Raw genomic sequence first — 19,284 nt, 5'->3', positions numbered from 1 at the left:
TCCGTTACACAATGACTTGCCTAGAATATCCGGAATGATGATTAATCAAAAGCTTTTGCCTTGTATTTTTCCCCACAATGAGTTCAACAGAATTATTTGAAGATCACTTGTATCTTAAACTGGTAAAAAGAGCATAAATCGATCTTTAGGGATGGAATGCAAGGTTTAAGAAATTAGGCCTAACTCGGAACTCGATACAGTTTCGAACAGAAGCTCGAACGGAAGCTTAAGCTTCTATATTGATTTACCAGACTTCAGAGTTACCATGAAGCATGAAGGACAAATATAGTTATGTTGGAATCGGTGTTCTTTCGTATCTTCCGCAGAGTTCCAGGACTAAAAAGAGGACGGCCCACAGCAAAATTTTATTCTGCTTGAAAGTAAAGAAAAAGAAAAAGTTGCCTAGTCCTTTCATATGAGAAGGCACACAAACTACTCCCAAGCTACCAATGGCAGATGGAATAGCATTTCTAGGCGTCTTTAACTAAATAACTTAATGAGCCAAAACCCACTGCAGTGAGCCCCAACAAGTCCTTGGAAGCTTACCAGAGTTATGGAGCATTGGCCATCCCCCCGACCCCAGAATCCAGATAGAAATTCAGTAAAATGACAATCAAATTATACAGTCTCTTGGGCATTTCTTATTTGAACATGTCGGTTACTATGGAACTGAAATACCATTACCACACTTTGATTACAAGAAAAACCAATCTACAACACAATAAAAACGGGTTGATAATGATATCAAAGGGTCAAGAGAACAAACATGTACAATTCTGAATGAACAGTACACAAACAAGGTAAAGTAAGGAAGATAAACTTTGATTGCAGAGAGTATTACAAGAGATACTTGGAAGATACAGGAGGGAAACAACCACCACAGCCTAAGAGCAACAAGATGCACTTGCTGTCCGATCTGCAGGTCTATCCATGAGAACCATTCCAGCAGGATTTTGTGCTGGCTGCACTCGAGGTAATCTTTTAGCTGTATGAAATAAAAATCAGTCAATTGTCAACTCATAAAACAAATACGGCATGCCTTTTTGGAAACTTAACAAAACAACAAATAAAACACCTATTTCATAGAAAATGTCATTGACATTGGATGCAGTCTTTGCAGAAGTTTCCACGAAGAAAAGAGCATTCTCCTGAGCATAAGTTTGCGCTTCCTGAATGACCAACGATAATAAGAAGTCAAATTGACATTTGCATGTAGGTTGAAGTCAAAACAAAATTGAACCACAAAACTATTTGAACCTATACCATCTTAAAGAGAGATAGAGTTGTTTTGAAATGTCAAAAGATTGAAACTAGACTAATCCTAGAAGTCATCCTGCCTCAGAATGCTACTGATTACCGGTAATATTATAATGTTTAAATTTGAAGGCAAAAGAAATATGAAGTAAAAACTGATAATGATAACTTGCCTCTGCTGCCACCTTCCTTGCATCTAGTAAATCAGCTTTGTTCCCAGCAAGTGCCATTACCATATTAGGATTGCCTTCACATGAAAAAGAAAAGACGAAATTTAACATCGAAAAATTAAAATTCAGTTACTCATAGCACTTAAATGAGCATGTCATAAGGATAAAAATAAGAACAATAAACTAGACACATTGATGACCATGAAGAATGTCTTCAAGGAATAGAAGAGACAAAATAATACCTTGGGCTTGAAGTTCTTGGACCCATTTTTTGGCTCTCTCAAATGATGCCTACAAAATAAGAGCGCTATTACTTTTCTCTTGGACACAAAATGCCATTCCACATCTCTATTAAAATTCAAAAAAAGGAATATTACACTTTTAAACTTCAAACTAAGCCAAAATTTCACTCTTAATTTTTAAAATCCTTACGAATAAATGTTAGCTTTACGTCATGGCAAGTTGTAACATTACATAGAATACTGCACTAAAATGCCTCAAATATAACTCCTTTCACACCCCCCCCCCCTCTTTATCTCTTGCAAGAAAAGCAACTTCACATACAAAAGAGAAAAATCATTGAACAAAAGAATTAAAGAGGAAAAAATGGGAGGGGGAGGTTCGGAGAACACCAATCTAATTTACACTAATCCCACGAGAATCTCAGTATTTTGGAGAAGATACCAGTAGTCTTGATTGAGGCATTAACCAGACACAACTTAAGTCAAACTTAGTGTTCCAAACATCATAAAATTAGATTCATAGAAAGCTTGCCTTGAGAACAGCAATTTTTAGGGAATTTAACCAAGTATGACCTAGATTATGTGCTCCCAAAGTTTTAATGCTTTATCTCCCAGTGTCACATTTTGAGCACTAGGAAGTTTAGTTTTTACATGACCAAATCACATAGAGAAGACATTGTAAGCCATCATGAACTTACTAGATTTGTTATATCATACACAATGATTGCAGCCGCAGCTCCTCTGTAATACATTGGTGCCAAGCTATGATACCTTTCTTGACCAGCTGTATCCCAAATCTCAAACTTTACAGTTGCATCATTCACAGCCAATGTCTGGGAGAAAAAAGCTGCACCAATGGTTGATTCCTACATCATTAGAAGATAAACGTCACGCTATATATTCCTAACTGAATTTTTAAATTAATATTGTTCTAACTCACAAAAATTCATAACAACACCAACCTGAAATTCAACAAATTGCCCTTTAACAAAGCGCAACACAAGACTAGACTTTCCAGCCCCAACATCCCCAAGTAGAACCTGAAGAATAAAATACAAATTAACAACTAATACATACAACAAAAACACCAGTCCAAAGTTCAAACTAAAGACACAGCTTTACTTTCTGGTATAACAATAAATAGGCACTCAAATTCTAGACATGTTTAGATGCATCATCGCAAATGAAAACAGAAATATTTTAACCCAACAAGACACATCCACATCGAGTAAGCTCCCTAATTAGAACATATGAATACCATTAGAAGCTAAAGAAATGAAGTAGCTGACTCGATATCCATATAATATCCACAATCTGAACAACAAAAAAATCCCAAAGAAATAGGCATAAACCTAGCCAATTCTCGCAAGTCAGACAGAGTTAATTTTAACAAAACCTTTAAAATTTAGAAATAATAAAGCAGAGAGAAAATTTCACAATTGAGACGATATCTAATATAAGATTTAGTTCTTGCGAAACTTAACCAATCTAAACCAGCTGCAAGTAAAGAGATCAAAAGGGAAACAAAAAAAAAAATGAACGTCGAGGATCAAAGCAAAACTCACATGGGATTTCATGGCCCTAAAACAAACCACCAAAATAAAAAAAATGCAAAAATAAACCAAACCCATATCAAAAATCACATTTAAAGCATGCATGATGCACAATTCACCATACCCAAATCAGAATTCAGCATCTAAACCAGGCCCAAAGCACAAAATACTAGTAATAACAAAATATATATATATATATATCTTAGGGACCAAAAGGAGGGTTTAAGATCAAGAGAGAAAAAACTGACTAATTTAGCATTGATGTTCTTGTTTCCAGTGGTGGCCATGAGATCCCCTATAATCAGATTTATGTTCCAAACAAAAATAGATCAGGAATATATGTAGTAATAAAAAAAAAATGGAGAGTCGTGGCTTGTTGGAGGCGTTGGAGAAGAAGAACAAAAGGGATGAACAAGCCAAATTGTAAAGGGAAAGGATCGTACTCAACCCTCAAACCAAACCATACTCTTGATTTCTCTCCCTTACAAATGACTCTCTGACCCAAACACGAAAGCGATCGCAAACATTGCTTTTTCCTTTATAATTTATCCTCCTTTTTTCCTTTAAAAAATTTTTTATATTATTTTGACAACGTTCCACGTGGCAACAGCTGAGCCATTGTCTTGTTTCTGTCTACTAGATAAAATTAGAGTTCCCTTTTATATTGGAATTTTTTATTTTTATAATTGAAATGAAATTTTATGTGTTATGTTATCTAATTAATCTGGTCATAGTTATTTTTTATATTGAAATTTTTTAATTTTATAATTAAAGTGAAATCTTATGTGACATGTTATCTAATTAATCTGATTGCAAAATTTAAAACTTTAGTGAAATGAAATAATTTTTTAAAAATTTAAGATAAAACATTGAATTGATGCTATATTTTAATAAGTATGTATATTTTATAAAACAAATATTTGTATATTTTTAAATATTCAATATTTAGTTTATGGCAAGAATGTGGCAATTGAGAAAAGATATAAATTTTGTTTAATTTTATTTAGTTTTAAATATTTTTATTTAAAAATAACAGTAAAAAATTAATTGTTCCATTGTTGAATGAATTTTAATTCTTAAAAAGCTTAGGGTTCATGAATCCAATTTTAGAATTTCAAATTTTTGGATTGGGCTTTTCATCTCATTACAAAGAAACCCAATAAAAATTTCAAGGAGTATAATTCGTGGGGTATTTGAGCCCCTAACAAGAACTGCACCTGACTCTTCAGAAGCCATTAACCTGAACAATGGCAATATGCATTATATATGCCATCGGCCATAGGATTAAAAATCAAAAAGATTTCTCAAGTTTCCCATATAAACCAAGCAACAACATGAACAAATAAGATGGCCCATGGGACCTTAATCTGCTAAACTTTTTTAACTTTATAAACATCAAGTTCTGAACTCAATCTTTCACGAATTTCCCACACATATTTCCCCAATAATAGAAAACTGTGCCAACTTCCAACTAGAGATTTGGTTTGTATTTGTAATCTCTCATATATATAGTGAAGAAATCAATGTTTGAGATCCAACAATGAAGAGCTGTTGATGAATTTAAGGAAGTTAATTTCTGTGTTAAATTTTCATGCAGCACATAATTGATTCAAGTTCTAAAATTCTGAAACAAAGATTCTCAATGCACCTGTATTTGCATAATAAAAAACCTTTGAATCCCATATCAAGGTGCTACATGACACTGCTTCAACCTGATTTCTATGGATAATTTCAAGTGTCTAATCTCTAGGGTCTAAAGACAAGACTTCTGACGTTTTCTTAGGGCAAGAATTCTTTATATGAACATTCTCTGATCTGCAGAGGTAAGCTAATGAGCTATGGCACCACGGCTAGAAATGTTCATGTTCTTTGAGGATTCCTATTCTCTTTATATATTTTTTTTTCTATCTTTTTTCTTAGCATGCTCTGTCAGATCAGAACAAAATCATTTTTGGACCAAGCAAGAAGCAATATGATTTGGTTTTTTTACCTGGAGTCTCAGCACAAAGATGACTCTAGTAGTTGTTTTTTCTTTTATTGATGATAAAGGGCATCTTTGAAAGGTCATGGTCCTCCATTTCGATTTCATGTTGGGCATCAATGGGGTCCTTCCTGCCAATCAATTGCATTTAAATTCTCAAGTACAAGAACCCTTTCATATCTAATGTTTGTAAACATCCAACATCTAACTACAACCAAATGTCTACGGTGCAACAACTACTATCCAATCTGATGGGGTGTTAGCTAAGTCGGCAAGTAAATTTTTCAGTACAAAAAAATCTCAATTTGAAAATGAAAAAAAAAAAAAACGCGACAGAAGTTGAAATTAAAATTCTAAATTTATTGAATGTTATTATTCAAATAAACTATCGTTGCCAGGTAAATTTAATAATACAATCCTTAACCTGATTGTTAACTTGACCTAACATTTTACTCCGTAATAAGTTTGTTTGTATTAAAAAAAAAATAAATTATTTTCAAACTCTTAATCTAGTGATTAAAAATATTTGAAAAGATATCAAAAGTTTGATTTCGAACTACACCTCTTCTTTTTTTTTATTTGTGTAGAGCTTTGTTTTCTTAATATAACAAAAAAAAAAAGTACTTAAAAATTAGAATTTCCAATGTTCTGATGGACTAAAGAAAGCAGAGCTTTTGATTTTCCTAAAAGAAAAGGAGATTAAACACTGGAGAGGAGGGGTGTTCTTTGTTTGTGATAGCGCTTGGGGGGGGAATGTGAAGCAGCAGTACCATTCTACCAAAAGAACAAAAAATGTGAAACAGTGAAAGTGTAGCAAATGGCCAAAATAGAGGGAGAGATAGATAATAATTTGACTGATGATAACACAGAAAAAAGGAAATAAAAGCTGGAAATGCCCATTATATCCAGGCTATCTATCATAACACTCTATGATGGAAAAAGGGAAACTTTAGTGCAAACAACCCTTTTGTCAGAAAATTACAACCAAGCCTAACAAATTAGCCAATAATGACCTCTGCCTTCCTTTCTGAATCTGAATTCTCAGTGGAAAATAAAGAGAAAGAAAGAAAGGCCCAACTTTGGCACAGGCCACAGCCTTCTCAAGGGAATACAAGACTACCTCCAATAATAGAACCCAGAATGGCATTTCTGTGAATTTATCAAACCATTGCATCCCACAGGGTTCAGAGATCCATTGACTGGTCCCCTTTGACCAGTACCAGAGAAGTACTGGTCACTGCACAGTGGATGCAACATTTCTCTCACAGCAGCTCCTCATTCCACTTCCCCAACATGGCATGTGTGATTCACACTCCAAACCTCTACCAGAATTATGATATCTGAAAGGGTTGCTTCGGGTTTTCCTGTAAACAAGGGAGAGTAGGGTTGATATTCCCATATCTGTCATGAGATGCTTTGTGGAATCTCCCTCTGCATTTTTTTCCAAGGTGGTGTATGACAATCTAGATGTCAAGCACTTATGGAGTGACCTACCACTTTAATTCATGTGATCAAGTTCAATCAGTTGAAGGATTTGGATGAAGAATATATCATTTTCTCACTCTCTAGTTCATCGTTCATTTTAAATTATCTTATCAACAAAAGAATGTAAAGAGGAGTGTGCTTTGATGAAAGCACATAATCCACATTCAAGCCATATATACAGTATAATTTCCTTGAAGATAAGCCCAAATGCACAACAATTCGCTTATATTTCACTTTTGGTAGGATTACATCCAACCCTAGTTTGTGTTTAAACACTTGACAGGAAAGAGATACAGAGTTTTAAAACATAATTAGAATGATTAATGAAGGTGAGTACAACATAAACTAATATAGGTTACAAATGGTATTTCCAATTACTATAACAACTGCCAATGTGATCAATTAATCTCTCCCTGTCTTAGATATTAATGGATAGTTTTCCCTTTTCATCAATAAAGAGATCAATCACTTTGGAGCTGACTGTTTCTTGTGGGAAGCGAAAGCAAGGATAGAGTTAGCAAGCTTGTTAATGGCATCAACCAGGCCATCAGTGCCTCTTTGGTTGATCTCTGTCTTAGATTCCTCAATCTTTAGTCTTCTCTCATGCAAACTAACAAGATCTCTATGTCTCCTCTCCTCTCTTTCCTCACTGGCCTGGATGGCATTTGCTATAATTGAAGCACTTTTAGAGATTGCAGTGCCCACTTCATTTGACTTGTTTGCACTTGCAGTGCCACTGGTGCCTTCCCCATTACCTCCTCTTCTCCTTCTCTTTGCTGGTGAGTCTGAATGCTCACTTATATCAGAATCTGAGCTATCACACATCTCCAAAACATAAAAATATGGAACCAGTGAAATCAATCAATACTAACTAAAATTTAGGACACACGAAAACTTTCAATTATTAGTGATGAAATCAGCCAACTCTCTCACCCCTTTCCAGAAAAATGAAGCACAAAAATGAATGCTATTAAAAGGCACATTTAATCAGTGCATAGTCATAAACAGTGGTCTCTAACATGGCATACCAAAATCTTTGGAAGCTGTACAATGCAAAAAAAGATAAAATACAAACCCGTCAAGATTACCATGTAACAAATTTAAAGCAACCCTTGATGTCGGGGCCATGAAAAACGTTACAGAATGTTAATAAATAGTGAAAAAAAAAATACAATGTGAGCAAGGCAAGCGAGAGAGAGAGAGAGTACCTACTGTGTGCAATGGCTGAGCATATGAAAGGAGAGGTGGTTGTACCAGTGGTACAGTAGCAGCTGTTGGCGGTGGTAGCTGTGGCTGTGCCGGTAGAGCTGGTAATGGAATTGCAGCTGGAAGTTGATGTTGCAATAGAGGAGGCAATGAAGATTGCACGCTAGTCATTGGTCTATCCATAACATAAGGTATGTTGGGAATGGGACCTGACCCACCAGAAGCCACCATCTTTCGACCTCCTTTCTTCTCCACCACCTCCTCCAAACGCTCATATATCTGGCGCAACATATTACTAGGCAAGTTCTTTTCTTTTCTTTCATTCTTCTCCATCTCCCAATAAGATCCTTCATTACTATCACTCCCTTCTCCTCTCTGATCAGCTATTCTCCTTTGGTACTCTCTCACTTTCTTGTAGTCCCTCATGAGATTATCCCACTTGTCATTGCACTGGTTTTGGCTCCTCAAACACTCTTTTTCCCAACAATAATCTTCCACCCATTTCCATCTCAGCTCTGTTGGTTTGCCTCTCCCTTCACTGTCCCCATTTTTCTTCATTCTCCGCTCATCATCCAACTTCTTTGCCTCAATCAACACCATTGTTTCATTGACAGTCCAGTTTCCTTTCCTGTATTCCCTCATTACAATATTGCTACCACCCTGATCAGCCATCACCAAGTGCATGCAACACCCTAGCTAAAACATAGGGAAAGATCAGGAGGAGAATGACAAGGGAAGGAAGAAGTTGAAGCTATCTAATGCTCAAGAAAAAGGGAGCAAGAGGAACTTGATAGAAAGAAACTTGGCCCAAGGGGGTCTAATTCTGAATACTCTGTGTCTTTTTTGCTCTCTTTTTGGAGACCTGATTTGATGTTGGCTAACAAAGTAGTCAAATATTACACAAGGATTGCTAATTGAAGCAAAGGTATTAATATGGGTTCCACCTAAAGGCTAAAATAAACATTACTATTAAGACAAATAAAAAAAAAATATATAGAAAGGTCATATTGTTTTCCTATGCAAATGAAAAGGAGAGAAGCAGCAAAGCCAAGTTAAGCTGCCTGTTTTCATCATCTATAAACCTCTTCTTTTTCTCAACTGAAACTTTCAAACTCCTTTTTCATCTGCTTGTTGTTTTGGTTTGCACTCCCTTCCCCTTAAATTCTCCAAAGTTGAAAGTTGAAATCTAAGACTTCATTTTGATGGGCGGAGACATTAATTTTTGTAAAATTAAAAATAATAATAATTATTATTATAATTGTAATTGAAAAAAAATTTAATAAAAAATTTATATTGAATAGATTTTACTGAAATTAACATTTAAATTTAATTGCTGAATTGATGATATAGTAAGCTCAATCACAACGCACCTCCAAAATCCATCCGAACCTAACCTTCTTACCACTGCTTCCTCCCTACAAAGTGAGGGAAAGCAAACCACGAGAGAGAGAGAGGGGTGGGAGAGAGAAAGTGCTATCAAGCTTACCATTATAAGAAGAGGCCACGAAAATTCATTACACATCAACAAACCCCCAAAAAAAAAAAATCAAAGAGAGAAAGAGTTTTTTTCTAGGAAAGGGTAGATATAATTAGAGATAGAGAGGAAAAGAAATAATGTTGCCTGCATTAGGGAAAGTGTCACCATGAAAGACCACACATGTGGCTAAGCCACCAATCATCACTCCCCTTTTCAACAATTCTTTATAATAATTAAACATACACTTTGACAACTTTTTGTAAACATTCCAAGCATTACTATGGCCAAAAAAGAAATACTACCTCTTAAGTAATTAACTTCCACATGCATAGTTTTTTTTTACTGACTTTTAAACCATTGAAAAGCAAATTTGAATGCATTGTCTTGTATATTCATCTGTTACTAGTAAAATGCAGTTGTGATGTGGTGATAATCTCTTTCACTTCGCTGTCAAAAGAAATTTTAATTACATACTACGTAAAATTTTACATGAAATGCCTCCAATATTAACATAATAATGTAATGATTTGGTTAGCCTTATTAAATAATGTCACAAGGTGATAGTTGGAATTATTGCATAAAGATCTCCCTCAAGGGTTTGGACATAAACATGGAAGCTTCTATTTTCACTCCAATAATTTTATTTATATTTTGTTACTAATTACAGCTTAAATGTAAAATTAAAAACTAATTTTTACTAATTACATCTATAATCCATAAATTTCATTTCCCCTAAACAACCTCATACCCCTCTCACACAATTTCCCTCTCAAAAACCGATTCACTATAATCTCTCAAATAATAAACCCCAAAAATCATTAAGTTTTTGAATCATTCAAGTCATCAAGCTTTAATTTTTAATTTTTTTCCTTTCATTTTATTTGATTTCAGTTAAATTATCTTTGATTTCGTCAAATTTTGTATGTGAAATTATAGGTTTCAGATTTGCATTTTTTAAAAAAATTTGGATTTGCATTTTTTAAAGGTTTTACACGTATGCAAATCCAAAAACTTTTAAATTTTACTTGAAATATAAATCCAAAATTTTTTTAAAAATGCAAGTACAATTTTCGAAAATATAAATCCAAAAACTTGAAAAAAAAAAAGTAAAAATGAGTATGCAAAAATAATTTATTAAAAGTTAATGAAGTAATTTCATTTAAAGATATTTTTGTAATAAAAAAATTGGAGTGTGTGAGAGTATTTGTGAGGTGCTAATAGAAGCTCCCTATAAAGGATAATTTTGTCTTTTTGGGGGATAATACCTATATCAATTTTGTCTTTTAAAGCAAGACATTTAAAGAGGTATAAAAAAACATAATGTTTTACGAACTGTTTGATAATATATTTTATTTTTATTTATTTATATTGATATATTAAATTTAGTAATCAATCACAAATAATATTTTAAAATTTATTAATTAAATATATAAATCACAAATATAATAAAATTTATTTATGTTTAATTCGTTTATGAAAATTAATAAAGTGTTTGATGAACAACTCATAAACATAATTTTTGTTTTTATTCATTTATTAAATTTAATAAATAATTAAATTTTTTTCATAATTCATTAATTAAACAAAAAAAATTATAAATATAACTATTTTCACTCATGTTCCATTCCTTTACTCTCTATACATTTAAAGCCCTCACTCCCTCGCTAGAAACCTCTTTCTTCGCTCTTATAACCTGCGAGCTAGGACCGGAAAGGTACCAAAAATTTTGCCAACTGTTACTTTGACTAGGGCTTTGACCAGAGGGAGGACGAGCCATGGGGTCTTGAAGCCCCTCGTCTAGTCTCTTTCGTTCTAAGTTATTGGACTCTAGCCTGCACTTATCATTTTAGCTGTACAAAAACAACCTATGGTAAATCCTTTTGTTTTGTTTGTTTTTTATACCAAGAGAAATTTAAGTTTTGCGAGGTATATTTTTTTATTTGATTTGGATAAATCTATTGATATTAGATTTAATACATTTATTAAAAATTATTTTATTATAATATTTTAATAAATTCAAAGTCAAACAATAAAAAACCACACTATCTTTATTACTTGAATTAAAAATTCAACAATAGTAATTCTTTTTTTATTATTGGCTTCATTAATCTTAAATACTAACCATTTTTTTTATTAATGCTAATTTTGAATATATATATATAATTTTTTTAGGATATGACACAGCTTGCTCTACCTTATTAGGTTAAACAACCTATATTTATCATAAATTTTCAATATGAACAAAAATGTTCTCTATCTTTTTTGGTGATCTTTTAAACATAGAATAATTTTTTTTTTTGTTTTTTTTTCTTTTGTCTTAGTGATTTCAACTTTGATGTTCAATAACTAAAGTGTATAACTTAGATTAAAGTATATAATATTGTGAGTAAAAAAATTGTGGCAACATAAATAAATCAGATGACAGTGATGTTATAAATGAAAAAAGATAGGAAATATCCACACCCCAGATATCACTCTTGAATATTCACAATAGTTCCATTAATATAACAACATTTGTTGCAAGTAAGGACTATATCATAGGAGCATGGATTCATACACTTTAAAATTTAATATTGCCTACTTTTTATTAGAGGAAGTTCACACTTGAAAGTTGTGGGTTCAAAAAATTTTATACACACAATAAATAGAACGGTAAAGACCGGAAGCAGCATTTGACAAGCCAAAATCTAAAGAGCAATAAAGTCAAGGTTTCAATGATTGACCTATAAAAAATTTATGGAATTAGTTTGGAAACATATAACCTGAAGCTCACTCGGATGAACTGACAAAATTTGTTACCATATGAATATGTTTAACTCAATGGGAAATTTGAAATGTTCAATGGAAATCCATGATCTTCTGTTGCATGGGGAGTAAAGGAGCTATCAGTTTTTCTTCCATTCTTCTCAGTTTTGGAAGGGTCCAGCAGTACTTTGATGTGGAAGGAGCTTCCTGCTTCTTACTTCTCGCTGGATATCTAGGTACCAACTTTGCAACATGGAGCATCAGCCGCTTTCCTGCAACCAAACAAATTATGGAAGTACGGTCTGTCATAGTGGAATTCTCTGTGTTACATTGCAATCATAATTATTTATGGCACTATTCTTTTTTCCTTTTAATTTAATGAAATCAATGATACAAAGGAAACATTTCCCCCTGCATAATCTAATTTGGTGAAATCGAATGAAAGTGCTTTTACATTTTACTTCAGATGAACTTATGCAGCAATATAGAAGCAGGGGAAACTCTATCAAATAACTCACAAACCCAATTTATATGACCACGAATGTTTCTATGAAAAATATAGCATTTTTCTAAGAATTCAATATATTTATTCCACAATTAGGCTCTGAACTGGCATTAGAATTATTTTTAAAACTACACTTACACGAAAAAATGCCTGGATTGTACAAAGTTCCATCTTCCTTTCTCAACCGGACCCTCACTCTCCCTCTTTGCATGAAATCACATGGGTATACCTTATCAATCTGCAAAAGTTAGAAAAATCACATGTTACATTTATATAACAAGTACCAATAACTAGTTTGTTTAACTGCTGACAGAGTAACAATTCAACTAAGCATGCAACAAGAGAGATGAAGAAGATATTTGGCATATGTGTTTTGGGTGCCCCGAGTTCTTGGACAAAAGTAGACCTAGCAATTTAAAACACGACAAGTGATATGATACGAAAACGATACAAAAAAGGATATGAAGGTGACATGGTTTAAAATTTTAGCAAAAACTATATATGTACTTAACAAAATAAAACAAATTGTAATTCGTGTTTTCATGACACAAATTGAGAGACGCAATTTTCGTGTAAAACATGGCATGAATAAACAAATTGCCGGTATTTTACATGACACAAACGGATGAATTGCCAAATCTAAACAAAACAATAGGCAAACGACTATTTTCATGGGATGCAGAAATAATTTAGCTATTAAATTGCTCTAAAGGTAGCAGGCAATTGAGGTTTAAGGGCAACCTTCTTGTTGGGTAAACTGATAGCTGGGAAAAAAAGTTTACTAGTTATAAGACACGGATAATAGTGAGTCCTAAATGTCTGATTATAGGTAGATTTCTGAAACGGGGCAGAAGGAAGCAAAGATAGAAAGAAACGATGGGTAAGACTAAGACACTGCTGGTAGAGCCACCACTCTCATAATGATCCTTGAATGATGAAAGGAGCAATGCATGAAAAAACCCAAAAACCATGCTTATGGCATTCTGTCTTCAGAGACCATAACAGTTTTACATCCTCAAAGGGGGCAATATATAAGAGTGGTGACAGCCCTTGGTTAATTTTGATCGTCATTGAGGGAAATACTTATAATTGTTAGAACAATGTTGGTTGATGTCCTCTGCGAATTTCAATCATCAAAGAGCGCAATACTTATAAGCAACTTCAAACCTCAGGTTTCTAATCAGGCACAAAAAGTTCATATTAGATAAGGTCTTATTCTTCCCCAAGTTTCCACAATGGAAAAGGAAAAGGAAGGGGATCAAATAAGTAACACAACAAATCATACAAGAACAAACCTCAATGGCATTCACATACTCTACTCAAGCTGATTCGCCTCCCCTCAGCTACTGTTTTCTTCGAATTAATATAAACAGGATAGAAAACTACCCATTTCTTTATGTTGGGGAATTTTGCATTCCTCTTCTCCTATCTGAATCCAACAACATAACATAGAATTCAGCAAAGATATTACAAACAAAATGGTTCAAAACTAAGCTTGCTATTCAGAAAGTCTTAATAAACGTGTTAATGGCATGAATAACGATTTTAATTAGGGGAGATCAATGAAAGCAGCAATGTAACTAGATAAACCCTAACAATTGAATCCCTAAATAACCCTGATTTTAATAAGGGGAGATCTCAATAAAAAAGCAAAATCCATTATTTTTTAACATAAAAAATCAGATTTAAAATCAAATTTCCAATCAATTATATGACAAATCATATTCATAAACAATCAAGGGTTTAAAAAAGCAAAATTGAATATCGGAAAAACCATAACGCTGAATAAATTCAACTTAAAAAAAAAAAAGAAAAATAGGAAATTGTCTCCTTCTACCTTAAATTAATTGATCCAAAATCAAAGACCAATAAACATTTTTGAGCAAAACCAATAAGAAGCTGTTAAAAGTTTTCTTTCTAACCTGAATCTCCGATTTTGGTAACTGCTACTCAACGGTAGAACGAGAGTCGGTCCGCGAATTGCTGTGGACAAAAAAAAAAAAAAGAACGGCTGTACAAAATAAAGCTGATGCTACAGCATTTCATAACCGGCAGCGAAAAAAAAAAAGAAATTCGAAAATCGATTTAAAATTATAATGTTTGATTTAGTTTGAATTAAATTTTTTATTCGATTTAGATTAAATTTAAATATTAAATATATAAATTAAATTTGGATAGAAAAAAATATCAAAAAAATTAAATTAAATCAAATTATATATATTTTAAATTTTTTTAAAATAAAAATAATAATTTTATATTAATATTTATTTAAATATATTAAAATCAATAAATCAAATTAAATTTATAAATTTTGAATTGATTCAGTTCAAATCAAATAAAATTTTGATTAAAATTTAAATCAAAATTTAAAATTTTATAATATTATATAATATTTAAAAAATTTAAATCGAATTATTATCATCTTTAATAATTAAACTATAACACGTGTGCATGCTTTAGAGTGGTTTTTTTTGTTTTTATGGTTTGAGAATTGAAATATTTTTTAATGGGAATAATTTTGAAAATAAAAAAAAGAGAAAGGAAATAATTTTTTAGAAAGAATTGTAAGACAAACGTTCACCTAAAGTTCTTAATTTACACCAAAAAAGAAATATCTATATTTTATTCTTTGCTTATTCACTTTTCAATAAAATAAATAATTTATATATATGTATAAACTATTGTTACTAAATTACGATTATGTTTATAAAATAGTCACATAATTATTAAAATTTTTAATTAATTTATTAAAATTTAAGTAAATATTTTTTTAATCAATTAATTGTTAATCTCTAATGTTAACGTAACAATGCTTATTTAACATACCAACTGATATTAATGATATGATATTATAAATTTTGAAAAAAATGAATTTAGTATGCAATACTTAATAGCTGATGTGTCATTACCACATTACATTGTCGTTGAAACAAAACGTTGAGTGATTAAAAAAATATTTACACTTTAATGATTAAATTAAAAAGTTTAATAGTTTAGTAACAATTTTAAAAATAAATCATAGTTAGGTGACTAATGAAGTAATTTATCCAAAAAAATATAAAGTAAAATACATAATTAGTCACTTAACTATATAAATGTTTAATAATCTAATTATATGGATTTTTTAGAATTATCACCTAACTATTAAAATTTCAATTTAGCCACTCAAATTTGAGTAAGTGTTTTTTTTTCTTTTTCTCTCATCCGTTAGATTCTAATTATGCACTAATATGACACAGATACATCAATGATCATATATCACGTGATGTTATCACATCATTTGACATGTCACATGACGTAATGATAATTAATATAAAAAATGATATGGTAGTGTCATATGACGTATATGATAGTATCACTCTCAACATATCATTAAAGATTAACGGTTAAATAACAAAAAAAAACTCATTTAAATATAAATAATTAAATCGAAAAAATTAATATTAACATAAATATTAACATGCAAGAAAACAGATGAATGAGGTCAAAGATACAATAATGATGTAATGAACACATAAAAGCACTTCAGTAAAATATAGCCAAAGGTGTAAGACTACCACCATCAGTGGGCAAAAATCAAGATACGAAAAAAAGTTATTGTCAGTGCAGTAGAACAATTTCAATATTCCTTGGTAAGATTTCCAACATAGTGACGTTAATTAGTCAAAGGGTGCATGGAATGCAATCTCAAGATCAGTGACTGTCTTTCGGGGCTGATTGTAATCAATGGGCAACACCTGGAACATCCTTTCAATTCAATAAATAAATGGAAACTGGCAAGCACTAATCTCAATACAAAAGAAAAAATAGTCTGATATATTTGATTAAACATACTGTATCAGGGCGCATGAACAGACGTTTCCATGCTGTTGGGTCCCCGCTAGTTTCAGATGCCTTCCTTTCTTCCTACCTCTTTTTCTTGAAAGTTTTTGGCCCTTGGTTAGCATAATCATCAGTCCACAGAAAAGGGTAATGTTGGATAAATGACAACGAATGGGAAGTAATGATCATTTGAAAACCTAGAAGCTGCAAAGAATAATTGAAACTGGTGCTGCTTACTACGGGCCGATGAAAGCCCAAAACCGCAGCCAGTATGTTAGACGGATTTGAGTCCGAAATATTAAAATTTGGGTCGGCCTTCGGCAATTCTATCTAGGGCCTGGGATAGCCTTAACAAAATATTATTTGTTATATAATAATCTTAAATTTGATATTTTTGTATTCATGTTAATTTTTTATTTCGTATTAATAATTTTCTTCTCGTAATTAAAATTGCAAGGTGAAAAAAAAAAAAATCAAGTCCGATTATTTCCCTTCCATATATTTATAGACAATAAAACGAGGTTTTTCGGGGATTTCCAAAACATAGAAGTTGGAAGCGAAGCAAAAGTCAATGTCTTCCTCGTACGAGTCGTGGAGATCTGCTGCCACTAACAGGAGACCAACTCATCCCACTGACAATCCCAAGATTCCTGGACCCATTTATGCGGACCTTGATCCGGCTCCGAGGCCAAAACCCGTCATTCAATTGCTCGCCTTCGGGTTCATCATATTTCTCGGCCTCCTCCAATTCTTACCCGCTTCCCATTTCCGTGACCCCTCAGACCCTTACAGAAAGTGGGTCCCTTTCAACTCCGACGCTTCTTCTTATTCCACTGTAAAACTCCACTGTCCTCTTTTTCAGTTTTCTTTTTTCTTCCTATCTACAATCATAAATCCTGACTTTTTTTTTCCTTTTTCCTGTTTGCTTTTTTGATTGGTTACACAAAGTCAAAAGATGGAGGAAACCCCACATTGTTCAGGGCCAATGATGAAGAAGAAGGGATGGTACATGTTGTTTCATGGATGGATTGTTTGGACCTTAAAGTGCTGGCAGTTCTTGCCAACTCAACTCTTTCAAGTTCAAGGTATCCAAGCTGCTCTCTTTTCTCTCTCTTGGCTTCTTGGGTGCAATTATTGACTGAATTTAACGGCTTAACTTCACTCTAATCCTGCAGATTATCATCCATTAGAATCGATCAACATATTTTACTGCGATCCTATCAACTTTTCTGCTTTTTCTTACTCATTTTTCTGTGCTTTCCTGAATGTACAGATACCCAGACTTAGTTCACTTTCATTTCTTTACACCTCAAGGGGATAAAGACAAAGTTTCCTTCTATAAGTTGAAAGTATTATTCCCACATTCAAACCTTGAACTTCATGGGTAAGATATTGGGTTTTTTTTTTTTTTAATACACGTTTGCAGAGAGTTCATCTTGATTCTTATTGATGTTATTGTCAAATTGTCACAGGCAAGAGGAAGTGAAAGAAATGATTAGGACCGCTACTTCTGAGGCAGAATATGACAGCCTCAAATTTGAGGAAATAGCACCTTTTGTTATACCAAGAGTCCATCAGTCACTAAGAAAATTCATATACGTTTCAGCCAGTCTAATTTTGAAGGTTGGTTTCTTCTTTCCTAATTTAATTTACATTTGATAACAGTTTACTTCTACATATGAAGCTTCTTTTGTCCCTGGCTTAAGACATTGAAACATTACAAAACATGATGACATGCATTCTGATGCAAATAGAAGTAAATTATGTCCTCTCCAACATATTTTAGTTGTTCAATGCTTGACTTACCCTAATGGGAAGTTACATGCTTACAGGGTTTGATAGTCAATAAAGTCATGTCATCTAATGGTATTAGCGATTGAACACAATAAAATTAAGTTAAATAACCGTCCACAAGATCAGTATCATTGCGCTATTTTCTTATTTGCGATGGCAATTTCTTGGTATTTGTAAATTTTTTAGACTCTGCTTGTACTGTAGGGAAGAGTAGAAGAACTAGCTGGAATTGACTTAAGCACCCATGCTGTTGCAGCTGCTGAGGACTGCTCTAAAAGGCTAAACAGCTATGTGAACTCAGATGTTTTGGGTGCTATTCAAAGATCGACCTCAAAGCCATGGGCATCTGTGACACCCTATGTGAAGGATACGTGTATGCCTGAATTAAGTTTGCTTTTGATTGATGCAAGGAAATTGGACAAGGAGTTTTTGGAGGCTGTCTTGTGGTGGAGTAAAGTTCTGAATTGGAGTGACAGGTTTTTTATTCTTCCCTTCTACTCGATACTTCTGGTGAAAGTGCTAACACTAATTGTTGGTGAACTGCTATAATATTCTTCATAAAAGATGATACTATTACTTCTTTATTCATCTCCAGAGAATGATTGCAGATTACTTCTAAATTTTGCATGTTTATATGCAGGAGCAGTAAAGAAAATCCAGCAATAACATTGGCACTCTATAACAGATACCTGAAGCTTTCAAATTCCTGGTTGGTGAAGGAGCCAGCATCACTAGAAATCATTGAAAAGAGTACGGTTGTTCATTATGATGGGCCCAAGATTGTTTGCTCTGAATTTGGAAATGACACTATTCCAGGGCCATCTCATGGAAATTTATGGATAAATTACCTTCCTTCAATGTCAAATCAGATCTTGGGCAGCTAGAATAATTTGTACGAATCTTGTAGAAATGTAAAGCTGAATGAACATCATGTATCATGTGGCCTTAAATGTATAATCCGAGTCGAGCACAAGGTCATTGATAGCTGCCATTTATTGAAATTGCATTGTTTGTTTTTTTGAATACAGTGGGATCTATGGTTTGTGATCA

General features: G+C 32.8%; 3 protein-coding genes and 1 long non-coding RNA gene across 5 annotated transcripts; 1 reads left to right on the top strand and 3 right to left on the bottom strand.

Moving 5' to 3' along the window:
• Window positions 1-712: 712 nt before the first annotated feature.
• Window positions 713-3,728, bottom strand: LOC111279062 (ras-related protein RABF2b-like). The gene is made up of 7 exons (XM_089764803.1): window positions 3,468-3,728; window positions 2,629-2,706; window positions 2,365-2,532; window positions 1,667-1,715; window positions 1,424-1,501; window positions 1,076-1,165; window positions 713-985 (listed from the first exon to the last, which is right to left on the bottom strand). Exons 1-7 carry the CDS (start codon window positions 3,504-3,506, stop codon window positions 885-887), a joined length of 603 nt encoding a protein of 200 aa, XP_089620929.1. The 5' UTR covers window positions 3,507-3,728; the 3' UTR covers window positions 713-884.
• A 3,165-nt stretch (window positions 3,729-6,893) lies between these two features.
• On the bottom strand, window positions 6,894-9,137 carry LOC111279063 (uncharacterized). Of its 2 annotated transcripts, none has more exons than XM_022865967.2 (2): window positions 7,898-9,137; window positions 6,894-7,510 (listed from the first exon to the last, which is right to left on the bottom strand). In XM_022865967.2, the coding sequence occupies exons 1-2, from the start codon at window positions 8,573-8,575 to the stop codon at window positions 7,151-7,153; spliced, it is 1,038 nt and encodes a 345-aa protein (XP_022721702.2). In that variant the 5' UTR covers window positions 8,576-9,137; the 3' UTR covers window positions 6,894-7,150. The 2 variants fall into 2 exon arrangements, with proteins under 2 accessions (XP_022721702.2, XP_089620928.1); XM_089764802.1 differs by having other exon boundaries at window positions 6,894-7,494; window positions 7,894-9,115.
• Window positions 9,138-11,927: 2,790 nt separating this feature from the next.
• Window positions 11,928-14,673, bottom strand: LOC111279060 (uncharacterized). The gene is made up of 4 exons (XR_002688869.2): window positions 14,541-14,673; window positions 13,914-14,047; window positions 12,757-12,856; window positions 11,928-12,385 (listed from the first exon to the last, which is right to left on the bottom strand). It is a non-coding gene; the product is annotated as an uncharacterized LOC111279060 (long non-coding RNA).
• Window positions 14,674-16,964: 2,291 nt separating this feature from the next.
• Window positions 16,965-19,284, top strand: LOC111278715 (putative galacturonosyltransferase 6). Its single transcript, XM_022865338.2, has 6 exons — window positions 16,965-17,275; window positions 17,389-17,525; window positions 17,714-17,824; window positions 17,913-18,063; window positions 18,439-18,710; window positions 18,875-19,284. The coding sequence occupies exons 1-6, from the start codon at window positions 17,012-17,014 to the stop codon at window positions 19,116-19,118; spliced, it is 1,179 nt and encodes a 392-aa protein (XP_022721073.1). The 5' UTR covers window positions 16,965-17,011; the 3' UTR covers window positions 19,119-19,284.

This window comes from Durio zibethinus, chromosome 8 (assembly GCF_047325235.1).
Source record: "Durio zibethinus cultivar Kanyao isolate XHJ-2024 chromosome 8, ASM4732523v1, whole genome shotgun sequence".
NCBI classification, from domain to species: Eukaryota; Viridiplantae; Streptophyta; class Magnoliopsida; order Malvales; family Malvaceae; genus Durio; species Durio zibethinus.
The sequence above is the reverse complement of the archived record's forward strand: the minus strand, read 5'-3'. Positions and strand labels throughout refer to the sequence as shown.

Excerpts from the sequence above, each read along its gene's own strand:
- LOC111279062 (XM_089764803.1), bottom strand. The coding sequence starts at position 3,506 with ATGGCCACCACTGGAAACAAGAACATCAATGCTAAATTA. Across the intron at positions 2,707-3,467 it reads AGAACATCAATGCTAAATTA|GTTCTACTTGGGGATGTTGG; the intron begins GTCAGTTTTTTC and ends TTTATTCTTCAG. Across the intron at positions 986-1,075 it reads TGACATTTTCTATGAAATAG|CTAAAAGATTACCTCGAGTG; the intron begins GTGTTTTATTTG and ends TATTTCATACAG.
- LOC111279063 (XM_022865967.2), bottom strand. The coding sequence starts at position 8,575 with ATGCACTTGGTGATGGCTGATCAGGGTGGTAGCAATATTGTAATGAGG. Across the intron at positions 7,511-7,897 it reads ATGCTCAGCCATTGCACACA|ATGTGTGATAGCTCAGATTC; the intron begins GTAGGTACTCTC and ends TATGTTTTGGAG.
- LOC111278715 (XM_022865338.2), top strand. The coding sequence starts at position 17,012 with ATGTCTTCCTCGTACGAGTCGTGGAGATCTGCTGCCACTAACAGGAGA. Across the intron at positions 17,276-17,388 it reads ACGCTTCTTCTTATTCCACT|TCAAAAGATGGAGGAAACCC; the intron begins GTAAAACTCCAC and ends GGTTACACAAAG. Across the intron at positions 18,711-18,874 it reads GTTCTGAATTGGAGTGACAG|GAGCAGTAAAGAAAATCCAG; the intron begins GTTTTTTATTCT and ends GTTTATATGCAG.